Consider the following 27,030-nt stretch of genomic DNA (forward strand, 5'->3'; position numbering starts at 1 on the left):
CATTTCTACATGGTACCCAAGTGAAGGCTCAGGAAGCAGGTTAGCTAACATGAAAATACTTGCTGCTTTACATCACAAATGAGTCCTCTGTATGAACTACTTCAACGAATTCTTCTATCAGCCCTATAAGGTAATTCCTGTTGTAATTCCCATTGTAGAGGTGAGAAAACTGAGGCATCAAGCATTTGAGTAATTTCCCCAAGGTCATAGAGTAAGCCCTGAGCCAGGATCTCCCTGGCAATCTGATTCAGTAGGTTGTGCTCTCAACTGGTCAACAGACCTGCATCCTGGGGTGTCTCAGGCGCCCTGACTCCCCGTCTCTGAGTACAGGTTGAGTCAAGATCAGTAAAGGCTGGACCTGAAGGGAAGAAACCACCCCTGTATTGTTTCGTTTTCTCCATTCCAGTAGCTAGCGTAAATATTAATAGTTTGATTATTGTTTATGAAAACGTAATCAAGAATTTTGCTCAAAGCATTTGTTCTTACCCAGAGAGTAATTCACAGATTTTTAGAGAAGTGTTTTTTCCAGATTATATATGTTTACTACTACCACCTTCCAGTCTCCTGCAGTGAAATGCACATTTTGACCAGCCTCCTAGGTGATTCTGATGTATGCCCTTCATTGGTTTAAAGGAAAAAGAAACCAAAAGAAAAAAAGAGAAAGCATTCCAAGTTTTAGTCCAAAAATTTTCTTCCCACTGGTAATACTTTCAGTTCAATTATATTTTCTGTTTGATAATTCTCTCTTATAATAAATTATTCAAATGTTTTTCCTAGTTCCCTACTAACAGAGTATTACGTTAAAAGTGAGGATCATCCAACAGTGCTCTGATGACTCAGTGTGTCTCTTAGGTTGAAATGGTCAATATGTTTGTTAAAATAACCAGCAGTCCACACAGATAGATTGGAGAGCTTTATTTAAACTCAGAAAAGAATATTTTGAACCGTTCTATTGTGTGAGCAAGTGTTAGTAAGCCCAATGATGTAATGAGTTAGCTTCAAATTTTAAGTGTGTACCCATGAGGGTCTTTGAGAAATTTAGCCCAGAAATACTCTGGCTAAATCAGAGAAGCTGTTTTGGCATTACTTGGCTTCATTTAGAAAGTCTTAGATTCTTAGAATAGAGTCCTAAGAATAAGACCATTCACGTTTTCTCTTAAACGTGTTTTTCTGCTATAATATATCCTCCCTACAAAGTCCTTATTGAATTTTGATTAATAAAATTTTTAGCCTGGCTTACTTGTGACCATCTAGTACCTCTGTTACATTCACTTGAAGTAGCAAATACAGAATCACTACAGTGATTATAGCATTAAGTCAGAAGAATGAATTTTCATGATCAGCCACTAGACAGCTAATCTAAATCAGGAAAATGATGATAAAGAAGCAAACTCAAAATGCATTAATATGAAATAAGCCCAGATTTCTCTCCCATTTGAGAATTAGATGTTCAGAATAATGATACTTTTAGCTGGAGCTAATCTTGAAGAATCCTGTCTGTATCAAAAATTCAGAGTAACCTAATGAGAAAATAACACTGTGAAAAATGTCATGCATAAGCTCAAAGACTCAGTTCCTTGCAATTCCCGGTGAGACCTGCCATCTGAGGTTTTATCAGCAGTGAACACCAACACTGTAATATCTTTGGCCCTTTTCATTTCCTTGAATGCAGAGAGAGAAAGAAGCTATCTGTGAAAGACATGGATTAATAGGGTTGAGATTGACAGATAAAAGTCCTAGATTTCAAGAGACCTTCAGTGTGGAAATCAGCCTTGAGACAGGTATTTTTTTTACCTCTTGGTAACCATGTTGAATAAAGGGAGAAAGAAGAAATAAAAGATCACTAAGGAAATGTTTTGCATAATTGGGAAGGCTTAGAACTCCAAAATTTCTTATTTAGCAGAGCAGTTACGTTTTGCTATGATTTTTGGTGAACATGGTTTAAAGTGAAGGAGTAAAACCAGAAAGCTAACTTATGTGTTCCCTTTCATCTTTATTTTTTTGTTGTTATTTTCTAGGAAATCATCGTGAAAATTATAACCAAAAAACTCGGAGAGAAATATCATAAGAAAAAGGGTGTTGTGAAGGTAAGGACGGGAGGCTGTGAATGGAATTTGTGGAAGGAGCTGGGCCTGGCCAAGTCAAGCCATTTTGATATCCCTGAAAAATCACGTCCTCAGGGCAGGAACATTGTGTCTCAGGATCTTGATGGTTCCATAAAAGGAAAGCTGAATTCATAATTTGTGAGAAAATGATTCCTTTGTGGCCATAGTTTCTATTTCACTTTGGTGTGCTTTCTTACTGGGGCAAATAGCATGTATGAAATCCCACTGGCACAGCTTAAACTCGCTTGCTCTGCGTGCCTTGCCAATCAGTGAGACACATCCTCTTTGTTAATGATGGGCAAGACAACTATGTCCCCAGAGTTCTAAGGAGGACTTCCTTGTTGTGTTTTGCCCAAGAAACTTTTAGTTGTTCTAGGATTTTAAAAGTTAAAGGTCGACGCTCCAGTCCTTTTCTCTCTTTGCTGTTGCTAAATAGTTTCATTCTGGAACCCAGCATTGTGCATGCAGAAATGCCCTTCTATTGTACTTGAAGCTAGGCATTCTTCTTCTCACTGTATTTGTTGAAGTCGTAGTCTAAGATCACCAACCAGTCCTTTATTCTCTCCAGACGAAAACCTTCACTAAGCCTTGAATTGAATTCTTTATTAGGAAGCATAGAACCACTATATTGTACATGTGAAACTAACGTAATATCGTTTGTGAACTCTACTGGAATTAAAAACGTAATAAAATTTTAAAAAAATTAAAAAGAAGCCTAGAATGAATAGTCGTATATGGAATCTATAAAATAGTGTCATTTATAGGAGTTACAGCACTTACCTTTTGACTGGAATTTCATTTGTTTTCATCTTATCTATTTCTGTCCTTTGAAATTTGTGTGCACTTATTTCTGCTATTATAAAAGTGTTGATTTCACATGACAGGAAGTAATTGACAAATATACAGCTGTTGTAAAGATGATTGACTCAGGAGACAAGCTGAAACTTGACCAGACTCATTTAGAAACAGTAATTCCAGCACCAGGTAAATCTTTTTGCAGACCGTTTAATGTGTATGCTATCGAAACGAGTGATCCCAGCCTTAAAACCATAGTTTCTTGACATTACTTGATAATTACAGACCCAGATTTCCATTCTAGAAATATATAGCTGCTGGTGTAACTGATACGCTTCATTTCAGGTGACACGATAGTTTGTTTACCAGTCCTCTGTGAAAGCTATTTTGTGGCTGAATCAATTTTCCCTTTCTGGGATTCTTCTTTTTTTTTTTTTCTGAAACAAAACAAACTCACAAGGAAAAAAAAATTAATCGTACTATAGTTATTATTAATATATTTCTCTAGCTACCTGAGATAGTAAAGTAAAAGTCTGTATTGTTTTGCTTTTTCTTTTCCTTAATTGTCTCTATCATTTGAGTACTTCCGAATATCTAGCATGAATGCTGCTATGCCCAAGTTGTTTGCCTCTGACCCAGACTTCACAATACTATCCTTGCTAGCACAGCGATGTTAGACTCTAAAACTTCCGCTTATCGGATCCTTTATGCTTTCCCCCTAAAACAAAACTCACTTTATGGCTTAAAATTTTTTTTCAGCTTTAGTGAGATGTGACTGACACACAGTAAGCTGCACTCATATAAAGTATACAATTTGATCCACTTTAACCCGTGAATACTGTCTTAAACCATCCCTACAATCGAGATCATGAATGTACCCATCACCCCCCAAAGTTTTATCACTTTCCTTTATAATTCTTCCCCGCCACCCCTCCACTCCTGCTTACCATGTACCCCGAGGCAACCACTTGTCTGCTTTCCATCACTACAGAAGAGTTCCTGTTTAGAAGTTTATATGAATGAAATCATACCACGTGTCCTGTTTTTTGGTCTGGCATCTCTCATTAAGCATAATTATTTTGGGTTCATGCATGTTGTCAAGTGTATACATAGCTCACTTCTTTCTATTACTAAGTAGTGTTTGACTATATGGATGTACCACTTTTTGTGTATTCGGTCACCTTTTGATAGACATTTCAGTTGGTCACAGTTTTTTGGTTGTTGCAAATAAAACCTCCAAGAACATTCATATGCAAGTCTTTATATGGGCATATGGTTTCTTTTCTATTGGGAAAATACTTAGAAGTAGAATAGTTCACTCATAGTGGGATATGTTTAAATTTTTATGAAACTGCCAAACCATCCTATGATTTTTATTATTTATTTATTTATTTATTTTTAAAAGATTTTATTTATTTGACAGAGAGAGCAGGATAGTGAGAGCAGGAACACAAGCAGGGGGAGTTGGAGAAGGAGAAGTAGGCTCCCCGAGCCGAAGGCAGACTCCCAACGACTGAGCCACCCAGGCACCCCAATCCTATGATTTTTAAAATGAGGCAAAGTGGAGCACCTGGGTGGCTCAGTTGGTTAAGTGTCTGTCTCTTGATTTCAGCTCAGGTCATGATCTCAGGGTCCTAAGATCAAACCCTATGTCATGCTCCGCCTGAGCGTGGAGCCTGCTTAAGATTCTCTCTCTCTCCCTCTGCACCTCCCCCTCTGCTCACACACCCGCCATCTCTTAAAAAAAAAAAAAAAAAAGCCAAAGTAAGCTAAAATTTTTTCTGATTATTTCTGGACTGTAGACATTTCCCCTAAGTACCTTCTACTTGCAATCTAAGTTAAAATGTATCCCTTTGACAAGTAAGTGAAAAAAAACATGAGGATTCTTAGAATGTTAACAGTGATCAAGGCATCTATAAACTCTCCTTTAGAATATTACAGAGTTCTAAAATGATGAAGAACTTCTAAGATGGGTTTTGGTTTTCGTTATGTTCATTCAGTGTAGCTGCACTTTGCTATAACAAAGTAGAAGAAAAAAGTGAACATTTCTTTGCATTCAGTGTGATACTCTTTTCTACTGTAGGAAAAAGAATTCTCGTTTTAAATGGAGGCTACAGAGGGAATGAAGGCATCTTAGAATCCATCAATGAGAAGACCTTCTCAGCTACTATAGTCATTGAAACTGTACGTACGTTGACACAAAGAAATTTCTAAATGCTTTAAAAATGTGCCAGAATTCTTTTTCATTGGGTTGGTCTTTGTTTTATTTTAGAGTCTGGGTTTTTTGTTTGGGTTTTTTGTTTGTCTTCTCTCCTATATGGAAATCTGTCGGCTTAGTTTCTGTAATGACTCTGCCATTGTAAAGTATTTTGTGTTCTGATTTCAAAAGAAATGCATATGTGTCTTAGTCCACTCAAGCTGCTGTAACAGCATGCCATAGACCGGGTAGCTTATAAGCAAATGTGCTTTTCATAGTTCTGATGGCTGGAAATGCAAGAACAAGGCACTGGCAGATTTAGCGTCTGGGGAGGGCCTGCTTCCTGGTTCATGTGTCCTCACCTGGTGGAAGGGACAAAGGAGCTCTCTGGGGTCTTATAAGGGCACCAGTCCATTCATGAGGGCCCCACCCCCACAACCTCATCACTCCCCAAAGGCCCTGCCACCAAATACGATCACATTGGGCATTAGGTCATAACTATGAATTCTGGATGGGACACATTCAGTCTATAGCAATACTCATTGTGTAAAACCTGAAAAGGACAATTGAATACAAATAGCTTTAAAAATTACCCATAATCCCCCAGCCAGATAACTCCCTTTAATATTTTGATCTGTTCCTTTCCAGTCTTGGTATTTTATAAAATTGTATGCCGTGTGTACAGTTTCACATCCCGACTTTTTTTCTCTCACATCTAATATAAAACTCAATTTGACATGGTATAATTAGTGGGGAATATAGAGTCAGAAGCAATGGGGGAAAAGCCCCAGAGATCAATATTTTAAACAGTCCTCCCCTTCTTTCATAAAGGGCTAGAAGGTAGCAGAGATCAGTAAAGTAATTTCAGGAAATCTGATGTGCAATTCAAAGTGTTGATTGACAGAACTGATGGCTCACTGACAGGCCTGGGAGCATGGCCCTGTAAGGCCTGAGACGTCTCCTGGGGGAAGGAAGGGCCTAAAGCGGGCTTTTCCCCCCTGCCACCTAATGCATTTTGGAACAGCAAACGACTGTGCTGTGCCTCCAAATGAAATCAGTTTTCATACCCAGTACTGTAGCATTCATTAGCATTTGGGGGGTTAATAGACCCCTCGGAGAGTCTGATGACCGTCCTGAGCACTCTCTAGAACTGACAGGTAACTGCCCAGTTTCATGCGTTGCGTTAAGGGGTTGTAGGCACCTGAACCCAACACTGGACTGCGTTTGGAAAATGGTGTAGGTCCTTATATGAGAGAAACCACATTTAAGTAAATTGAGCATTTTTTTTCTGTCTCTGACAACACGAACTTAAAAACTGGCATTCACGAACATAAACCATAAGGGAAGGAAAGGAAAAGGCGTCTCTCCTGGTACTGAGAAATGTACCGATCTGACTGAATTCATAGATTGAGTTTTTTTTAAAAACTCGGTCAGTTTTTCTCTCAGCCAGCATAAGGTCATGGAACATCTCATATTTCCTTGGCGAAATGATTCTCCTGCACTTTTTTAAATGCATAGTCCTATCCAAATTAGATCCTGCTTCAATTCATGCTTTCATCTCAGGGAAATGCAAAACAGCTAATCACTGCGGAGGGCATTCTAGGTTCCGTCCAGATCCCTTTGGGTCAGTGTGTGGTTTTCATGGGCCTGTTCCTTTCCTCCCTCCCTGTGACCCGAGCGGCTCCTCCTTCCTAAGCTTGTGTGGCACACAGAACTGCAGTGAGGCAGGGCCTGGGAGGGCCCCACATGGAAGGCCTTCTTGACTGCCAAGCAGCATGTACGTTTCAAAGGAGAAATCCACCTACTACTTTTCTTTTCTTTTGCAGCTTGCCCCCATTTAAAAAATAATCTTTTGTGCCCGCTTCGGCAGCACATATGCTAAAATTGGGACAATACAGAGAAGATTAGCATGGCCCCTGCGCAAGGATGACATGCAAAAAATAATCTGTTTGTGTGAGCCTGTGTCCACTCGTCTGCGTCCCCATGGTTCCTTCACATCATTGCCATGAAACACACAAACTTTCTAAGGGATTTCTCCTGCTATTTTTTATCATTTCTGACATCTGAAATTGTAGATCACTATCAAAATATTTGAAATTTACTCATTTATTAAGCAGATTTTTAAGTAGCTAACAAATTGTTCAAAAACTGTCTCAGCCTTTTAGCCTGTTTGCCTAATTAACTGAGGGACTGGCTCCCTTCCCATTCCCCAGCTTTGTAAAAAAAAAAAGAGAGAAAAGCGAACTTGACCACAGGCCTTTGTACTTGATAATGAAAGATTCAGCCCTTTGTCATGCTTCATCTGGGAACTTACTTCCTTTAAATACAGTCATTGTTATATATTAAAGGAGTAGCATTTTAAAAAGGATTGTTAAGGGGAGGTATGATTCACAATGAAAAACACTGAAACCTCACTTCAAGGTTAGAGTCATCATCATCATCGTCATTTTATACTTTGCAAGAGAGAGGACCAGCTTTCAAATTTTAACCAAAAGATTTAATAAGAGCCAAGAATTATTGAGCTCTTATTCCTATCATGTTCCAGATATTGTTTTAAGCACTTTATTGACTTGTTTCTATTTCCCAACAGCCCAGGAACCTAGGTCCTATTATTAATCCCCCCCTCGGGGATAGTGGGGCACCGAAGGCTCAAGTCACTTGTGCAGGTGGGATCTGAACTTGGTCAGTCTGGGCTCAGGACCCACATTCGTGCCTCTCTGTTCCCAGGCTGTATCCACTTTTGTGACAGGTGTTCTTTCCCAGTATCTAGTTTAACCCTTTTCCTTTCCTTTGGATACGAACAGAAAAAGCAAATACATTTGAAGTTGGGCTCATTTTCGGTAATAAAGACCAGCCGAGCTGTCAGAGCTAAACTAGACAGACATGTTTGAGGATCTGAATTGCTTAACATGCTATCTGCTCTTGAAAAAGAAACCCCCAAATGGCATAAACACGGTAAAATTTAACTTCTCCTTCTGAAAGTCCAGGATGGGTGTTCTTGATCAGGAAGATCAAGATGGGAGCTTGATCAGCTCTTCTCGGAGGGGCGATATGTGAGCCCAGGATTTTTACAGCTCGTGTCTCCACCACCTTCAACAAGTGGCTTTTACAGCTGCCATGTGCTTCACACACGCCAAGGCTGAGCAAGGTGGGCCGCACGCGAGGACCGTGTGCGTCACTTCCGTTCCCCTCTGTGGCCGGGGCTCCATCTTATGACCACACCTCCCCACGCGGGGAACCGGGGAAAAAGCATCCTGGGATCAGAGGACACACGGAGCAGCCAGCAGGTCCCTGCCACAGCATGTAGTGATGACACATTTCACATGTCATTGAAAAAGTCACTGCACTTCGTGATGAGGATGCCCTAGAAAAGTTTAAAATTCAGAGTCGCAGAGAAACGTTAGCTACTGTACTGGGGTTATGGGGGTATGGAAAAGGCGCATTTGGATCTCTAAGTGTAGTGTCACTTTCTTGTCTTTTAAGTCCCTGTGTGTTTTTAATCTTTTTTTTTTTCTCTATTGTTTTAACTTGTAGGGCCCTTTAAAAGGACGCAGAGTTGAAGGAATTCAATATGAAGACATTTCAAAACTTGCCTGAGTTTGAAAATTTGTTAACACATTAAAATCCTAAAGCATCAAATTGGTGTTCACCAAGACATTATGAGACTCTACTGTGTTAGGGTGTTTCTTTTGTATAAAGCAGATGGATTTATTTAAATACTACTGTATAGTTGTTCAGCTAAGCTTATAGAAAAATCAAATTATGTCTCCCAAAGTATCAAAACAATGTAATTTTGTTCTTGTTGTTTTTGTTTCCTTTGTAATATTTCCTTAATGATTTTTTAATCTTCATTAAAAGAATGTTATTGTACAGTGTTTTATATAAGACTATTTAGAATCATACAGTTAGAGGAAATGCTTCATATACTGTATATTTTCTGTAGTAAAGTTGCAAACTATAAATATAATGACATTTTAAAAAGTCAGACTATAAATAGAGTCACAGCGTTATTATAGAGATAGAGCTCACACACCATATAATCTTACCCATTTAAAGCGTACAATTCAGTGGTTTACCGTATATCTACAGAGTCGCGCACCCATCCCCGCTATTTACTTTTAGAACATTGTCATCACCGTATGTGCCCATGGTCACTCCCTGTCCTCCGTCTCTCCCCAGCCCCTGGCCACCACCAGTCTACTTCCAGTCTCTGATTTGCCGTTCTGGACACTTCGTAATCATATGACATGTCTTTTTATGACGAGCTTCTTTCATGTAGCATCATGTTTTCAAGGTCTGTCCACGTCGGGCCACGTATCAATACTTCGCTCCCATTTTCTTGCTGTATGGGTAGGCCTACTCCCATTTTCCTACTGTATGGGTAGGCCACATTTTTAAAATCCATCGGTCAGTTGGTGGCCATTTTGGCTGTTTCTGCTTTGGGGCTATTCTGAGTAATGCTGCTACATGAACATTCAGGTACAAGATTTTCTGTGGACGTATGTTTTCAGCGCCCAGGAGTGGAGTCGCTGAGTCTCACTGTAACTCATGGGATACCATGTTTAACATTTTGAGGAACTGCCAGACTGTTCCAAAGTGGCTGCACCATTTTACAATCCCATCAACAATGTTGAACTATACATTTTTAAGCAATAGAGCAGTGTATTACTTAGGGATGCAAAAGATAGGAAATCCACCTCCTAGTTGGGTTATGAAAAAAAAAAAATCTTTTTTAGTAAATGAATGTATAGGTCACAGGACAAAAGGAGCAGCCCTTAGCTTCCAATGGGGTTCAGAGTGTGAACAGCCTTATTGGGGCTTGGTCTCCGCGGCTCTTCCTTTCTCTGTGTTGGCTCCATTCTCAGCCCCTCACACCAGCAGGATGCCTGCTGGCATCTCCAGCTTCCCATCTTCCTTTCTCCCACAGTTCAAACAGAAGACTGGAATTGAGTTTTAACCAGTCCACATTGGGACAGATCACTCCAAATGCAAGGGTTGGAATATACTGATTGGCCAGACTTGGGTTGTGTGCCAGCCCCTAGGCCAACTCTCTTGGATGTAGCATCAGGGAGAGGTGAGAAATTCTCTAGCCAGAAGCTGGGAGAATATATGCTGGTGAACAGAAACAGAAGACGCAGCATAAGACATACTAATAGGATGATGTCAGTAGCCTTGCCAACACAATTCTTCCAGGAGGAATTCAAGTGTTTCTGAACTAACTTGACAGCATAGTCACATGAAAAGGAACTGAGTTTCAGAGTCTAGCAGACTTGAGATAGAATTTTGGCTGTTCTTTTCACCAGCTATGTAATCTTAGAAAATATCATGTTCTTGAATTTCAATGTTTTTTTTTTAATTTTTATTTATTTATTTATTTTTAAAGATTTTATTTATTTATTTGACAGAGAGAGACACAGCGAGAGAGGGAACACAAGCAGGGGGAGTGGGAGTGCCAGAAGCAGGCTTCCCGCTGAGCAGGGAGCCCGATGTGGGGCTTGATCCCAGGACCCTGGGATCATGACCTGAGCTGAAGGCAGACGCTTAACGACTGAGCCACCCAGGTGCCCCGAATTTCAATGTTTTTCATATACAAATTGTCAAAAAAAAAAAAAAAAAGTGTCCCTCTAGGGTTGTGAGAACTACAGAAAATAATAGGAAATGTCAGATGTGGTGGTGGGTGTAGGTTCAGTAAATGGAGCCACAGGTCTGTGGCCTGGCCTGGTATTAATCTGGCCCGAAGGATTTCAGGAGGGAGAAGGTTCTCCCCGATAATAAAATGGTAAATAAACCGCGACAGATTTCACATGCCTCCCCCAAATCTGTTTGGAATCACCTCCCTGGTTTTCTTCATAGGAAAAAATATTTCCTCTCTGCCTCCCACATTTTTATTCTTTTCCCCAACATCTTCCTGAAATTATCTTCAGAATGAAATAAAGTGGCATAATTGAGGTGACTTTTAAGTTTTAAAAATCTGAAGCACAAAAATATGATTCTAGGTGACAGGACATTTTTTCCCATAAGTTCTTAGAGCCCAGTAGTGGTTATGTTACACAAAGTGACTGCAGACACCTAAAATCAAGTTTTATATGGACTCTTTGTTTCCTTTTTAAAGCATCACAAGCTACTTTTCTTTACATAGACTTTTAAATTGAGCACAAGGTACGGAGATTTCACATCTATTCCCTGTCCCCACACACGCACAATCTCCCTCACTATCCACATCCCCCACCAAAGTGGCACATTTGTTAATAATGAACCCATGATAATGATTGATGCCTCATCATCATCCAAAGTCTGTAGTTTATATTAGCATCACTCTTGGTATTGTACATTCTATGGGTTTGGACAAATTGATAATGAAATGTATTCACCATTATAGTATCATACAGAATACTTTCACCAGCCTAAAAATCCTGTGATTTGCCTATTCATCCCTCTCTCCCCACAATTCAACCGCTTGGCAACCACTGAATTTTTTTTGCTATCTCCCATAGTTTTGCCTTCTCCATAATGTCATATAGTTGGAATCATACACTATGTAAACTTTTCAGATTGGCTTCCTTCACTTATATGCATGTAAGTTTTCTCCATGTCTCTTCATGGCTTGATAGCTCACTTCCTTTCAGCGCTGAATAATATTTCTTTTTCTGGATGAACCACAATCTACCCATTCCCCTACTGAAGGACATCTTCGTTGCTTCTAGATTTTGTCAATTATAAATAAAGCTGCTATAAACATCCATGCGTAGTTTTTATGTGGACATGTTTTCAACTCAGGGTAAATACCAAGGAGCGCAATTGCTGGATCATCTGGTAAGAATATGTTTAGTTTTCTAAGAAACTGCCAAACTGTCTTCCACAGTGGCTGTGCCATTTTGCATTCCCACCAGCAATGATTGAGCGTTCCTGTTGCTCCACATCCTCACCAGCATTTGGTGTTGTCAGTGTTTTGATTTTCGGCCATTCTGATAGGTGTGTAGTGGTATCTCATTGTTATTTTAATTTGCAATTCCCTAGTGACATGACATTGAGCATCTTTTCATGTGCTTATCTGCCATCTGTGTTTCTTTGGTGAAGTGTCTGTTTAAGTCTTTTGCCCATTTTTTAATTGGGCTGTTCATTTTCTTATTGTTGAGTTTTAAGAGTTCTTTGTGTGTTTTGGAAAACAGTCCTTTATCAGATAAGTCTTTTGCAAATATATTTTCTCCCAATACGTGGCTTGTCCTCTCATTTTTTAGAAAGCTATTTTTCATCATATCACTTGAGGTCATATCAAATTATTGGTAATAGTGTCTTGGGAAACCAGATTCCCTGAGTTTTCTTCATTGGGCATGCCATTGGATCCTATTGCCTTCTGTGCTGCTTTTCCCCTTGTCTACTTCTGTCTATCCATTTTTGCTGTCATACTTGAGTAAATTCATTCAACAAACATTTACCTAGTGCCTCTGGTAAATAAGTCATTGCAGTAGGTGCTGGAGATTAAGATGTGAGAAGCGGGTATAGACCCAAGATGTGTGTTATGTAGGAATTGACAATGTTCAGTGAACTGATATTCAAATGAAATGATTGGCGAGTAAAGAGGAACTTGATAATCTAGGGCAGCAACTTAAAAATCCACCCTAGGGGCGTCTGGGTGGCTCAGTCGTTAAGCATCTGCCTTTGGCTCAGGTCATGATCCCAGAGTCCTGGGATCGAGCCCCGCATCGGGCTCCCTGCTCAGCGGGAAGCCTGTTTCTCCCTCTCCCGCTCCCCCTGCTTGTGTTCCCTCTCTCGCTGTGTCTCTCTCTGTCAAATAAATAAATAAATAAAATCTTTAATAAAAAAAATAAATAAATAAAAATTTAAAAAAAATAAAAATCCACCCTAACTTTGCTGGGCCTCAGTAAGAGATTTCATTAACTAATATCAGCATACACCTCAGTTCCTACTTCACTAAAATAGAACCACAGAATTAGAATATGAATCAGCCTTGATTGTTAAATTGGTTATAGGATTGACTGAAGTGTCCCCCAGAAACATTCAGTGAATAACTGAATCATTATACTATTAAAAGGAAACATCCTTGATTTTTCTTTCTCCTACATGGATAGCCCAGAAAAAGTCACTACTGTAGACTTGGCCAGTGTGGAAAAAGTGTTAAAAATAATACTACTAAATTCTTACTGCATTTTTATGTGCCCAGCATATATGAGCATTACTTAAGCATTTTTATGTATTCCGGCAGCCAGGTAACTTTTACTTTGATCTTAGAGTCTTTGGAATGACGTATCTCTTTCAGTTGGGATAAGGCTGAAGTTAAAATGCCACTTTTTATGGTATTAAGTGATCCTATAAACATGTACAATGATTTGCATATCTCACACCAGTAGGTACTAAAATAACTCCTGATTCATAGTTCATTTTTACTATACATTGAGACAATCGTTAATTTCCTTTTCTTCCCAGTTATTTCTTCGGGTTGCTAATTTTCCAACTCTTAGAAAATTGATTTTCAGTAACTTAAAAACACAAGTAAACATACAAACTTACGACAGAGATGCAATCTGAGACAAGAGGCTGTTTTTTTCAAACATGGGCTCTAATTTCCCTGACAATAAGACATATATTTGCTTGGTTTAATGGAAACCATTTAGATTGATACTTACAAAGTGCTTTGAAGCTAGGCTACAGAAGTCCTAAAGATGATTAATATATATGACAGATAGCAGCTCTGTGATACCCCAGCTGAGATTTAAGTTGAATACCTCTACTCTATACAAAATTAAATACTGATCGATTCCCAGTGGGTTACAAAGTGCTCCAAAGAATAAGAACATAATATAGGTAATTGTCAGGTTATTTTCCTTTATTGCTGAAAGCATAATACTTTCAGAAACTAATCAAGAGGTAGACAGTGGAAGAGTTTCTTCTTTTCCAACTATCCCTGTTAATTTGGTTCTTTCATTTGAAGTTCAAAATTGATTATTCATTTGTAACTAATTATATAGAGAAGGCATATTACTGGTCTCAATGGGGACATGTGGACAGTATGAATACAAGTTTAGTTTTATTATTCAACACACCAGCTATTAATAAAGATTTTAATAATTTGAATAACATGGATTTGACTTTAAATCTAGTTTATTTGATAGAACCCTTGTTCAATATCCTGTGTATAAATGCACAGCCCAAGATCATCATTATTATTTTTAAAACTACAGAGCACATATAAAATACTAGGAATCGATCTAAACTTATGTATCTAAAGGTATAAAAGTCTTAAAGGCATAAAAGTCTTAAGGTCCAAATTGTTACCAAGTAACAGAATTAATTATAAGAACCCACTTTTGAAGTCTGTGTTAAATATTAGCATTTTAAGATCAGTATGTTTGAAATAGAAAATGAGAAAGATGTCATAGACTTTTTTAATGTATCATAGGTAACCATAGATGAAGCTGAAAACCAATGCCATTTGCCTCTTTAGCACTGGGGTCACCTTTGGATTCTAGAAATATCACGTTTCTTTAATATTTTACAATTAGGTCAACAGATAATCACTTGATTGTTCAAATAGAGGTTGGGTGTGTCCAAAAAGGGAGTTTTGTGTTCTTTCTAAAATAAAAATGACTTTTATAAATTATGGAGAGAAAGCTTCAAAACAATATAACTTTAAACCTTTTTTTAAGTGCAATTTTACCACTTTGGCCTTTGGAAATATATCCTAATTCTAGGAATTGATTTTTAAAGGGCAGTTAGAAACAAAGGAAAGTACAGACTTAAAATGAATCCAACTGGCACCATATCACGAAGATCCACTAGATTAATGTGGACGTGATGAAGACATCCGATTAGTTGTTTATTTATTCTGCCTTATAAATGTCATTAGCCTTTTGTTAGGACATAACTTGCTAGTCAAATTTATTTTGAAACGAAGTCTAATCATACAAGGTTTAATAATGTAAATGGCATTACTCTCAGACAAAAAGTCTACAAAGAATACTCAGGAAGCCTCTGCGTTCAAGATCATTAAATCGGTGTGAAACATGTGGCTTCCAGAGAATCTGGAACTGTGATTGTCTACAGATTCATAGTAACATCAACAGCCATGTCAGGTAATGTCCGGAGCGATTTTAAATATGTGAAGAATTTGGGAGCAACACCATCTCTGAGGTGACCTTGGGATAACGGGAGGCAGACTTGTTAGGAGAGATTGTAATTTAATAAGCAGACCCCTCCCATTTGTATCATATCTTATTTGGAGAATGGCTTTGAGAACAGAGAGAGGTTGGTGAACTAAGGCCTTGTGACGGTATATTTTATGTGTCAACTTGGCTGGGCCATGGGGTACCCACAGAGTTAGTCAAACATGCTTTTGGTGGTTTCTATGAAGGTGTTTTTGGATGACATTTACATTTAAATCATAGACTGAGTAGAACAGATGGCCTTCCTGAAGAGGGCCTCATCCAATCAGTTGAAGGCCTGTGTGGAACAGAGAGAGGATGACCCTCCCCCCAGTGAGTGGGAATGCTCTCGCTGACTGCCTGTGGATTTCATCTGCAACACTGATTCTTCCTGCCTAATGGCCTTCAAACAAAAGCATCGGCTTTCCCTGGTTCTCCTGCACCATCATCGGTCAGCCCACCCTGCAGGTTGGAAACTACCAGCATTTGTAACAACGGGAACAAATTGTTGTAATAAAGCTCTCTCTCTCCCTGTGTGTGTATTTAAATATACACACACACATATATGTGTTTCTCTTTCTCTGGAGCACCTACTTACACAGGCTTCATGGACTAAAAAGGACTTGTAAGGCCAACGCTGTGGAGGGAATCCTTGCTAACCGTATTGGGCCATCACAGGTACCTTGGCAAGTCTATCCCAACAGCTGGTGACAGGGCTTTAGTATTTATAGCCACAGAACAGTTAAGATCAAGGAACTTCCCTGTTCTTACTCGATGTTCGCCAAATCACCTTCTCAGAAATGAACATCCCATGTACCTGACAACGTAAAAATGTACTCAGCCTGCAAGGTTGAGGACCTGACACTTGAGAATAATGAAATCATCATAGTAAATGCCAAATGTAGGGCTCTGTCCAGAAGCCAGTCTGACTCGCCAAAGCAGCTCTCCTTTGCATGACCTTGATGAACACCTCTTAACATCGGAAGACTCAACAAAATCCTAACTCTTCTTTGCAAAGTGTTTATTTTTCTTCAGATGTATTAACAGGTTTTAAAAACCACCATGATATCTGGTTAGTGTTTTAATTATTCAGACCAAAGAATGACTGCAGGGAAAAACTGTACCTACAGATAATTTCCAAAGCCATCAATCTTTAAGGCCTTTTGAGAAAGCTATAAAGCTGAGGCACGAAGTAATCCTTGTAATGCCCATCGATGAAACCTTTTCCACTGTTGTGCACAAACCAACAGGAGACCTCCGTTCCAAACACTCTATCTGTTCGGTAGTCTTTCTGCAGACCTCTGCAAGGAAAATGGTGCATATAGTTAGGACACAGTCCAAGGCGTGGCCCTTCTGCATATCTGGAAAGGAGACACGCTCTGTCCCTTGCTGTTCTTTGTAGCATGTTCCTTCTAGGGCCATATCTGCTCGCCCCCACATATCCGCACTCTCCAAGTCGTATGGAACATCATTATCTGGGGCTTGGTGTTGGAAGGACAGGGAATAAGCAGTGTATCCTTAGATAATTCAAATAACCCTTTGGAGATTGACCAAAAGAGACTTTTCCGGTGAGGAGTGCAAATTAACTTTCAGTTGGAGAGAAGGCGGGAACCCAACACTGGAGTGCTGTGGGCTAACCTCACATGTCACCTGCAGGATGAATCCAAGATGCCCCCCACCTCCCTGGGCGGGTGAGAGTGCTATGTAAGGGCGATGCCGGCTGTTTCTGAGAAATTCATGCCTTTTACTTAAAGGACAAAGAAGCCAATGATTTAAAAAGTCATAGGGCCTATTGTCACTAGTGAGCTTTAGAATATATACAATAGTGCACGGCCCCAGGTCAGCTCAATTTCAGTTATGCGTCACTAGGTGCTTGCGGTAGATGAACTTGAGGCCTAACAGTTACTTTTGTCATTAGAGGATAGCAGATGTGCGTTCACCAACCCCAGATAACTGTTCTTACTGTGATTACCTGTGCTCACCGTTGCTTTATCAAACACACACCCTGATGCCCATTGGTAACTCACTGGTCTCCAGTGCTCCAGAACCAGGTGAGTGGTATACTCACGAAGAGCTCATCTTTTGTTCTCTTTTGCTTTTTAAAGATTTTGACTTATTTATTTATTTGACAGAGAGAGAGAAAGCACAAGCAGGGGGAGTGGCAGGCAGAGGGAGAGGGAGAAACAGACGCCCCAAGAGTTCATCGTTGTACTTTGTGTAAAACACAAAGCTACGTGTGGTGGTATGTATGGCTTAATTATGACTGCAATTTTATCGCTTACTTACATAGAAGCCAATGACATTTGTATGCAAAGAAAGTCATTTCTGGGGCGCCTGGGTGGCTCAGTCGTTAAGCGTTTGCCTTCGGCTCAGGTCATGATCCCAGGGTCCTGGGATCGAGCCTCACATCGGGCTCCCTGCTCAGCGGGGGGCCTGCTTCTCCCTCTCCCACTCCCCCTGCTTGTGTTCCCTCTCTCGCTGTGTCTTTCTGTCAAATACATGAATAAAATCTTTAAAAAAAAAGTCATTTCTTATAAAGCAAAGTTGATTGCTTTGTAAAAACTCTTAAAAGGCAAAAAAAAAAAAACTCACCTGCTTTAAGATGCTATCAGATAGCACAGGGGAGACTACTGTCGAGGACTGGGAGAAATTGAAAAGACTGATAAGAATATTACACTCAGAATGCTTTGCGATATGGAATTCTCACTTCAAAACGAAGCATATGGATAGGGTTTGCATGAGAAAAGCTACACGAAAATGCATTGGGTAGATTCATGCTCAAGAAGAAGAAGAAGGCTCCAGTCTTAGGTAAACATATCCATTCATTCTCTAGCACTGTGGTTCACAGGTATTTTTTTTTAAAGATGTATTTTGAGAGAGAGCGAGTGGGGGGAGGGGCGGGGGAGAGAGAGAGAATCTCAAGCAGACTCCGTGCTGAGTGAGGAGCCTGACTCAGGGCTCGGTCCCATGACTCTGAGATCATGACCTGAGCGGAAACCAAAAGTCGGACGCTCAACTGACTGAGCCACCCAGGCGCCCTAGTTCACAGGTACTTTTACGATTTCCTCCTTTGATCAGCTTTTTCAGTAATCCAGCTTGTGTCCATAGGGCTAGTAATGCTTGACGGTGAGACCAACAGCTTAATTGTCCTTGGCCTTTTATGGTACCTGTTTGTCTAGCTAGTCCTTATTTGCATTTAGCCTGGCCCACCTGTGGCGTCCTTATGCAAACGTTGTGTATGTGTCTCTTCCTGATGAACCGTTCAGTCTGACATAGGTAACGCTTGCAAGAGCTTTTCTTGCTTCTATGATACTGTGTGAGTTTAATCCCAGGAGGCGTGCTCTCCGTTACTGTTGTATGCCTCCAAGGCCTACCTGGTGACAGTCAGCGTGTATCCCTTCACTTCCATGCTCGCCTCTGGCTTCTTGGGGACCTTTCCCGGTCGTTCATTGAAGATACGGATCTTCGGCTCATGCATGAACTGGCCTAGTGAGACAAAGTCCAGACGCTGATTTACACAGAACCCAAGGGTAAATAAAAAACCAGTCTCATCTCATTTGGCCCAAGCTGCATTTCTGTCTACCCCCTCCCCAGAATTTCTGGGGTAGAAAGACATATTGAAAGGAGAAGGGCAGAGCGATGGAAGGGATGGGTCCTTCCCAAGAGCAAAGCTGGGCTGCTCGAGCCACAGTCATCTCACATATGAGGCTGACCTACTGGACAAGAAGTGGATCGGAACGCCCGCCCTGATGACGGGTTGAGCACCTGCCACATGGCTTAAATCGCAGGGACAAGGTTTGTGATGCCACATGCTTAAACTGGAACCATTCCTTAAAAAGTAGTAGGAAAAGTGGACCTACATACCCTGCTTGTTATCACAGACTTCCAAAACCAGTTCACCTCTCTTCAGTTAGAAAAAAAACATCTTCCACATAAAATTGAAAGTGTATATCGCTTCTCTAACCTTTTGCCCAGTGTGTGAGGATGAAATCCTGGTTCTAGGAAAACCTCACCTGCAACGGCAAATGGTCTTGGCTAGAGCATCACTGAGTCCCCCTGCCCTGCTCTGTCAGGTTGCATGAATCATGTTTGTTATCTTCTGTATATTATGAGCTGACATCAAAAACCCTGACTGGCTGGGGAGAGACTGCCCCTCCCAGGGCCAGCCAGTTCTGAAAGACAGCGGAGGACTCAGGAGCATGCTATGATCTGCATGCAAACCATCCCAGGGCCAGACCTCCTCTACCTGGCCTGTGTGACCCGGAAGCATTCCAGGGCCAGCGGCCAGGTAACTAGAGACCACCCAAGAGCCCAAAGCCTGCCGAAATGATTCAAGCTAGCCAACCCGGAACTACCCTGCTCTGCTTTGTCTTCCCACAGAAACTCAGGAGAGGCTCTGGCCTAAACCTGTTGCTTCGGGTCCCTGACCAAAACCTGGCCTTCTTCCGTGGCCCTGCATTGTGGGTCATGCCTCTTTGTTTCTAGGGGAACCTGAGTGACAATAAATGGTTCTGTCAATGGCATTGGCCCCTGTGTGTCCTCAGTCCCCTGTATAAATCAAGACCCAGGCACAGAGCATGGCCCCAACCTGTCCTTTGAGTCCAGACCCATCACTGTCCAAGTTCTAACCTCCAAAGTTGCTCAAGACCAAGACTCACTTGCCAGATGGGTGATAAACACCGTACCTATTAGTCCATGTGCTTTAGGTGAAAACTTGTTTGTGGGGGGAATGTAGATCCCCAAAAAGTCTACATTGATTGGATGCTTCTTCCAAACGCGATGGAGTAAAACAGAGAACGACATGTCTTTATCCAGGGTGATAGTCACAGTTTGCTCCTTCTTCACAGAGACAAGCACCCTGGGGCAAAAGGCAAAATGGAGTCAATGTTTCTAGAACACACTGTTTTTAGGAAGTCATTCCTCCCACCATGAACTTGAGCTCGCCATCCCGCCCTGGACAATCCCACGAGTATTCTACTCCCTCTACAGCACTTTTCATTACAGAATGTTGTTTTTGCTCCTGGCTCCAGAATTCTGTCAGTTTATATGTTTGTATAAAAGCAATGAACAGGTAATCATGGGAAAATATGACTCATAAGACACAATCATAGTGTTTCCGGGCACACTCCGACATGGAGTTGGCTGGGGATTTTTGATGGATTCATTCACTTATCTGGCACGTCTTTATCGAGTCCTCACTACATGCCAGGCCGCAGGCTGGTGCTGAGACACACAGTGGCCAAAAGACATGGACTCAGCTGCCGGGGGGCGGGGGGCAGAGGGCTGAGTAGGCAACAACAATCTCTCTGAACCTCGACTTCTTCACATTTAAAATGATGACTGTAAGTTCTGTGTTTCGATCACGGATTTCTGGATCGATTTGTGTAGTCATGTGTGGATGACAGACCCGCATCTGGACGTGACAGTACTCGCCTCTGATTAATGACATGAGCTGTGTCAGACCAGGAAAGGACAGACACCCGAGAGCCCCGACTCAGAGTGATGGTCTTGGTGCTGATCTCTATTTTCATGTCTTCGCTTTGTAAATAAAATCCCAGTGTTCCAAAATAGGTGCTGAGTTTTCCATTCTTGGGTTTCTTAGCACCAATGAGCTGCCCATTGACCAAAATCCCTGGAGGAGAAAACACGCTTTTTTCTCTCTGTGTGCCATTTTTTTGCACATGCGGGCACCATTATTCAAATTTACAAAACTTGACAATATGGGAAAATTATTATTTTTTGCTTCAGGACTTACATTTTTGTCCTAAGCAACTTTCACTTTGTTACTATGTCTTATTGTACTTTAAATGATTTATATCACAGCAAGATCTGCTAGTTCATACAGTTTCTTAGCTATTCTAATTCCCTTAGGAATATATTTATAATTCATTTCTCACTAATTATCAGAGTTTGAAAAGTACAGGACTTCTTTTATGGTGGGAAAGAAAGAAATTCCAAGTAGTGACAGTGAAACATGACAATGATCTAATTGCCTATTTCAAATATAGCATCTTTTTATTTTACCTGATTCTGGATCAGAAACAAGGTTGAAAATCTTTCCAGGTTCTGAGTCAATATTGAAACAAATATTCTTTTCATTTTTTGGTAGGTAAATGATGAAATGTGGGTCATTTTCAACTGGAAAATACACAGAGAAAATGAAATCAAACAAAATCATAGAAAGGAAGGTGACATTGAACAGTACTTTATTCCTGAACATCTTTAACTTAACAAGAACAAGTATTTATGGTGCTTCTACTAGATGCTAGGTTCTGTTCTAGGCATTGGGGACCCAGTGGTGCAGACCCATTGTCCCTTCCCCATGGAGCTTCTGTCAGAGTTTTATTATTTTACAAATATAGTGTATACTTATTCTGAAACTATCACATATGATCTAGGCTAGAGATAAAAAAATGAATAAGAAAGACACAAAAGGGGTGCCTGGGTGGCTCAGTCGTTAAGCGTCTGCCTTCGGCTCAGGTCATGATCCCAGGGTCCTAGGATCGAGCCCCACATTGGGCTCCCTGCTCAGCTGGAAGCCTGCTTCTCCCTCTCCCACTCCCCCTGCTTGTGTCCCCCACACCTTGCTCTCTCTCTCTCTGTCAAATAAATAAATAAAATATTAAAAAAAAGAAAGACACAAAGAATAAGAAAAGCACACATACACATCAGGTATACATATATATACTATATGTGTGTATATACATACCATGAGTGTTGTATAGATAGAGAAAAAGATGTGTGTTTTTTTAAGTAGCTATACACAAAACATAAAAATAAAGGAGACATAATATTATTTGTTGGCATACAGATATTAATCAATTCCAAGAGCAGTGAAGCATCAAGCTTCTCTCAAGAAAGAACTCCTTTGCTACTAGATAACCTTATTCTGACTGATCTTTCTTGTTTGTTTGTTTGTTTAATCATTCAACAAATAGTTGGTGAGAAAAAAACCCAACTATGTCCAAAGCACTGAATTAGGCAATGTTTGGTATAGCTACAAATAAGTCATGGTCTTATTTATAAGACCTTCAAGAAAGTCACAATTTAATGAAGGAGTGACCAAGATTCTCTCCTTGACCAAACTCCACTTAGGCTCCCCCGACCTTTTCAACAAGGCCTCAACTTTTGGACTTACATGTTTGTCTCTGCATTGTCCAATTTTAGCAAGAATCCTAGTAGGCTGGCTTAGCTAGAATCCCCACCTGCCATACTGAGCACCCTTGATATCTAACTGGGTTCTTCACTCCCCACCGCCCTCCAGGTGACATCTGATCGCCTGACTGCCTTCAGCAAGAATCCTGTTAGGTCGGTTTGGCCAGAATCCCCCTTAATCCTGATGTTTCCTCTGAGTGATTTTGCACCCACTGCCTCACCCTGTCCTTGTCTATAAACTTCAACTTTGCCATGCTGTATTTGGAGCTGAGTCCAATCTTCTCCACCCAACTGCAAGACCCCATTGAGGGGGTCCCCATACCCATTGTAATGGCCCCCCTTGAATAAGGTCTTCCTGACCTTGCGTGCTCTAACGAATATCAGGAATAATTTTTTCCTTCACAGTTTTTCTTCATTGAGACAGACACACCCACTGAGGGAAGAGAGAATAAAATAAATGACACAAAAATAGCACAAGTGCAATGCTCTGAGGGTAAAGATGAAGGGTGACCAGCCCCGCCTGGCCAGTTGAGAAAGGCCTGGTGAAGGAGTTCACACAAAACCTTGAAGCTAGGAGAGGCAAAAGACACAGAAGAAACAGATTTTAGTCTGAGTACACAGCATGGAGGTATAAAAGTGGGTGATTTGTTGGCAAAGTACCTCAATGTAACTAGGGGATGGGTTCTTGAAGAATGTAGAAAAAGACCAAAAATGGGGGTTGTGGAGATGGGTGGAGCACCACACCTAAGAATGAAGCTTTAAGTTGGGGAGCTATTTGTAGTTTTTGAGAAAAAAATGGGACATGATTTGACTTTAGGGAAATTACTTGTCACAGTATAAATTAAGTATTGGGAAGTGGACGTGGGAAGATCAGTTAGCAGCTAACGCAGCAGTAACCCAGGCAAGAGATGTTACATTGAATGGGAAACAGGACAGACGGGGGACAGAAGATTCCAGAGACCAGTGGTAGAATCCACAATGTCAGGTAACTTAGCGCAGAGGAACAATTCAGATCTGCCAGGCTTCCCGCCTGAGTCCCTCAAGGCCCCGGAGACAGGAAGGTCTGAGCTGTAAGAACCGTAGTGGTCGTCTTTTCCAGATTAAAATGAAAGACCAGGCTTCCACTCATTGAGAGGCTATTGTCTTCTAGATGTTGTCACAAAGTCCCATGCAAACATTAACTCAACTAATTCTCTTCGTATCCTCGCAGAGGACAGGTCACCTGCCCGAGGTCACATTACAGAGTTAGTGCGTGGCAGAGCTATGAGCAAAGCCAAGCTGTCCAATGACAAGCCCATTCTCCCACCTGCTCTGATACGCTCGTTTACGTTCATGTGTGTGTTTTGGAACATGAAATGGAAGATAAGCGAATGCAGAACAGGAATACAATCTGGTACTTCTTTGCACCTCTCACATTACCAAACTCTTGTGGTGAGGTCAATAAATACTTGGTGAATTGATTTTGTGTTGAGCTGGGCACTAGAGGGCATCATTAAAACACAGAACAAAGGTTCTCATCTCTTTTTCAATTAAAAAAATTCATTTTGTGATGATAGCCTCTTCCTTTACACAAATAAGGTGTTTTGAAATATTTTTTGAAGGACATAGCTTTTATTAGAGATCATCATTGATTTTGCCATTTTAATTAACCAAAATCCCACTAATCAGACCTGCTGGTAGGTAACCACGAATCAACTACTGAACTGGTATCACTCTAGGCAGCAGAAACGTCATGTTTAGGTGAGTCTGTGTAGCCTTATATTTAGATCAGGTTGAAGGTAGATTGAGGGCTTCCATGACTAACTTCATAGATTCCTGAGGACCTGGTGTTTATGAGCTTCCACAAGGAACTAAGGTTATAACCACCCTGCAATTTATCACCATCTCCATTTTACTGGTGGGCTCACTGAGACCTAGAGAGGTCCCAGAGTCTGGCCCACTGTCACAGGGGCAGAGTCTGACCCCGGTACTGTCTGACTCTCAAGACCTTGTCCCTTTAACTGCATCGTACAGCCGACTATGTACACTCAGAGGAAGCACCGCATTCTTACTGGAAAGAATATAAAAAATGAGGTTAGCTTTATCTCTGCACGTTTCTACAGAAGCTTCATCTTGCAAAGCCACAGTGTGAGGGGCTCACACACCTGTCCTTGCCCTTGTCTCTTGCTCTGAGAGCCACTCAGCACAGGAAAGATGGCAATTTTGCCAGCACTGTAACCTGACCTGTGGATGCCCTCCCCACGTGTGCAGTGTTGTAAAGTTAAATTACCACTGCTGGCCGGAAGCTCAGTGCAGAGCCCCTCATAAAGCTCTGTCCTCGGACGTGCCAGGTAGGACAGGGGAGGGACCTCCGGATAAAGCATTGCCGCAGATGAAAGAGCGAAAAAGCAAATCACTTTTGGCCCACAAAGAATACTTTTAGAGACAAGCCATAGGGGTGAGTTGCACTTGCTCTAAAAATTGAATCGAAGTCCTCACTATGTTTTCTCCTGCCAATTTGGTGCTCTGTAAGTGGTGGGTGTACAGTCTTGAGAAATCAGTTCTGACAGTCAGAAATGTTCTTGCTAGAAGATTCTGTGTTCCAGGCAGCCTAGAAAAGCTGCAAGCTTCTAGGAACATCAGGAGCTACTCTGCTATTGAAATTTCAGATAAAGGGCTGATATCCAAGATCTAGAAAGAACTTCTCAAACTCAACACCCAAAAAACAAATAATCAAGTCAAAAAACAGGCAGAAGACATGAACAAACACTTCTCCAAAGACATACAAATGGCTACCAGACACATGAAAAAATGTTCAAAATCACTTGTCATCAGGGAAATCCAAATCAAAACCTCAATGAGATACCACCTCACACCAGTTAGAATGGCAAAAATTAACAAGGCAGGAAACAACAAATGTTGGTGAGGATGTGGAGAAAGGAGAACCCTGTTGGTGGGAACCGCAAGCTGGTGCAGCCACTCTGGAAGACAGTATGGAGGTTCCTCAAAAAATTGAAAATAGAGCTACCCTATGACCCAGCAATTACACTACTGGGTATTTACCCCAAAGATACAGATGTAGTGAAAAGAAGGGGCACATGCACCCCAATGTTTATAGCAGAAATGTCCACAATAGCCAAACTATGGAAAGAGCCAAGATGCCCTTCAACAGATGAATGCATAAAGAAGATGGGGTCCATATATACGATGGAATATTACTCAGCCATCAGAAAGGATGAATACCCACCATTTGCATTGACCTGGATGGAGCTGGAGGGGATTATACTACGTGAAATAAGTCAAGCAGAGAACGTCAATTATCATATGGTTTCACTTATTTGTGGAACATAAGGAATAGCATGGAGGACATTAGGAGAAGAAAGGGAAAAATGAAGGGGGGGAAATCGGAGGGGGAGACGAACCATGAGAGACTATGGACTCCGGGAAACAAACTGAAGGTTTCAGAGGGAAAGGGGGTAGGGAGATGGGTTAGCCCGGTGATGGGTATTAAGGAGGGAATGTACTGCAAGGAGCACTGGGTGTTGTGTGCAAACGATGAATCATAGAACACTACATCAGGAACTAATGAAGTACTGTCTGGTGTCTGGCCCAAGCTGATTCATACACGAAACTCTCCTCTCTCAGTGGAGGTCAACCATGCCTGTAGAAGTCACCTGGTTTACCAGGACTTTTTAATTTTATTTATTTATTTATGTATTTATTTATTTATTTTACCAGGACAACTTTTAAATGTATATAAATAAATGCTCCACGGGATTGCGATCCAGGAAGCCAGGATGTGAAAGCGGTGGTAAAGGTCTCTTACCTCTCATCACATGTGGGGGAGGAGTTGCCTCCAGCACTTGGGCTCCCAGTACGGGCATTGGGATCTTCGGTGTTGGGGAAGGGTTGACCCAAGATGGGACTGAACTCAGAACAACCTTGTTTCCATAATACAGGGCGCCTGTATAGAGAAACCCGGAGCCATTAGTTCCCATGGAAATTTCTTACAACTTCAAGTATCTGTGTTACGCAGACCCTAGAGGTTCTCGGCTATGGTTTTCTCCCATTACTTTTATTCCAGAACTTTCTCTGTTTCTGCTTTTCCTGTTTTTCCACTGTGGGGCCTGCTCGAGGGCTCTCTGCAGAGTCTGGGCCCCGGACTGTGGGCTCTGCCCCACAGAGGCTGGAGAAGGGCCCCACGTCTTCAGCCCAGGCCCGGGAGATGATGTCCAGGCCAGCCCCTGGAGAGGTCCTGGATTACAGCTGCCTCGGCCTGGGTCCCTTCCTATTGCCTCACCAAACAACAATCTAAACAATTCAGTTTCTCAGCCAGCTCATTTCCCCTGCTGGTTATAGCAAGTTCATTTTGCTTTCTGATATACAGGCAGCCTTCCTGTCTTAGAGAAAACAAATGGCAGTTCACCTAGGCGTCTTACCTAGCTGATACAAAATCACTTATAAATGCCAGTTTATCTAGGGCGAGTTTCTGCCCAGAGAAATTTAGCTGTGGGGCCCCAGGCTCTTGTAACTGGGATGTCAGAAGTAAGAGCTCCTTGAACCCTAGACTGCTGTGGTTACCTGGTATCTCACTCGGACAAAATGAAAAATGTGGAAAGTGATCCCTCCAGGGTGTGCA

General features: G+C 41.3%; 2 protein-coding genes and 1 pseudogene across 2 annotated transcripts in view; 2 read left to right on the top strand and 1 right to left on the bottom strand.

The window, feature by feature from the left end:
* KIN (Kin17 DNA and RNA binding protein) overlaps window positions 1-8,992 on the top strand; it is a 32,819-nt gene extending 23,827 nt beyond the window's left edge. The window contains exons 10-13 of the mRNA XM_045874455.3: window positions 2,019-2,087; window positions 2,990-3,089; window positions 4,984-5,084; window positions 8,632-8,992. Coding sequence (XP_045730411.1) covers window positions 2,019-2,087; window positions 2,990-3,089; window positions 4,984-5,084; window positions 8,632-8,694 — 333 coding nt within the window. The 3' untranslated portion in view covers window positions 8,695-8,992. The remainder of the gene's footprint in view (window positions 1-2,018; window positions 2,088-2,989; window positions 3,090-4,983; window positions 5,085-8,631) is intronic.
* Window positions 6,952-7,050, top strand: LOC123845074 (U6 spliceosomal RNA; annotated as a pseudogene).
* A 7,295-nt stretch (window positions 8,993-16,287) lies between the features above and the next one.
* The window catches only part of ITIH2 (inter-alpha-trypsin inhibitor heavy chain 2), a 33,720-nt gene continuing 22,977 nt past the window's right edge, over window positions 16,288-27,030 (bottom strand). Inside the window, exons 16-21 of the mRNA XM_064592086.1 lie at window positions 26,218-26,355; window positions 21,282-21,395; window positions 20,691-20,889; window positions 19,943-20,115; window positions 18,632-18,743; window positions 16,288-16,558 (exon numbers count right to left, since the gene is read on the bottom strand). Of these exons, the coding sequence (XP_064448156.1) occupies window positions 16,411-16,558; window positions 18,632-18,743; window positions 19,943-20,115; window positions 20,691-20,889; window positions 21,282-21,395; window positions 26,218-26,355 (884 nt within the window). The 3' untranslated portion in view covers window positions 16,288-16,410. The remainder of the gene's footprint in view (window positions 16,559-18,631; window positions 18,744-19,942; window positions 20,116-20,690; window positions 20,890-21,281; window positions 21,396-26,217; window positions 26,356-27,030) is intronic.

Source organism: Mirounga angustirostris, unplaced genomic scaffold, assembly GCF_029215605.1.
Source record: "Mirounga angustirostris isolate CCGP_5_RB_7025 unplaced genomic scaffold, mMirAng1.0.hap1 SCAF_5, whole genome shotgun sequence".
NCBI classification, from domain to species: domain Eukaryota; kingdom Metazoa; phylum Chordata; class Mammalia; order Carnivora; family Phocidae; genus Mirounga; species Mirounga angustirostris.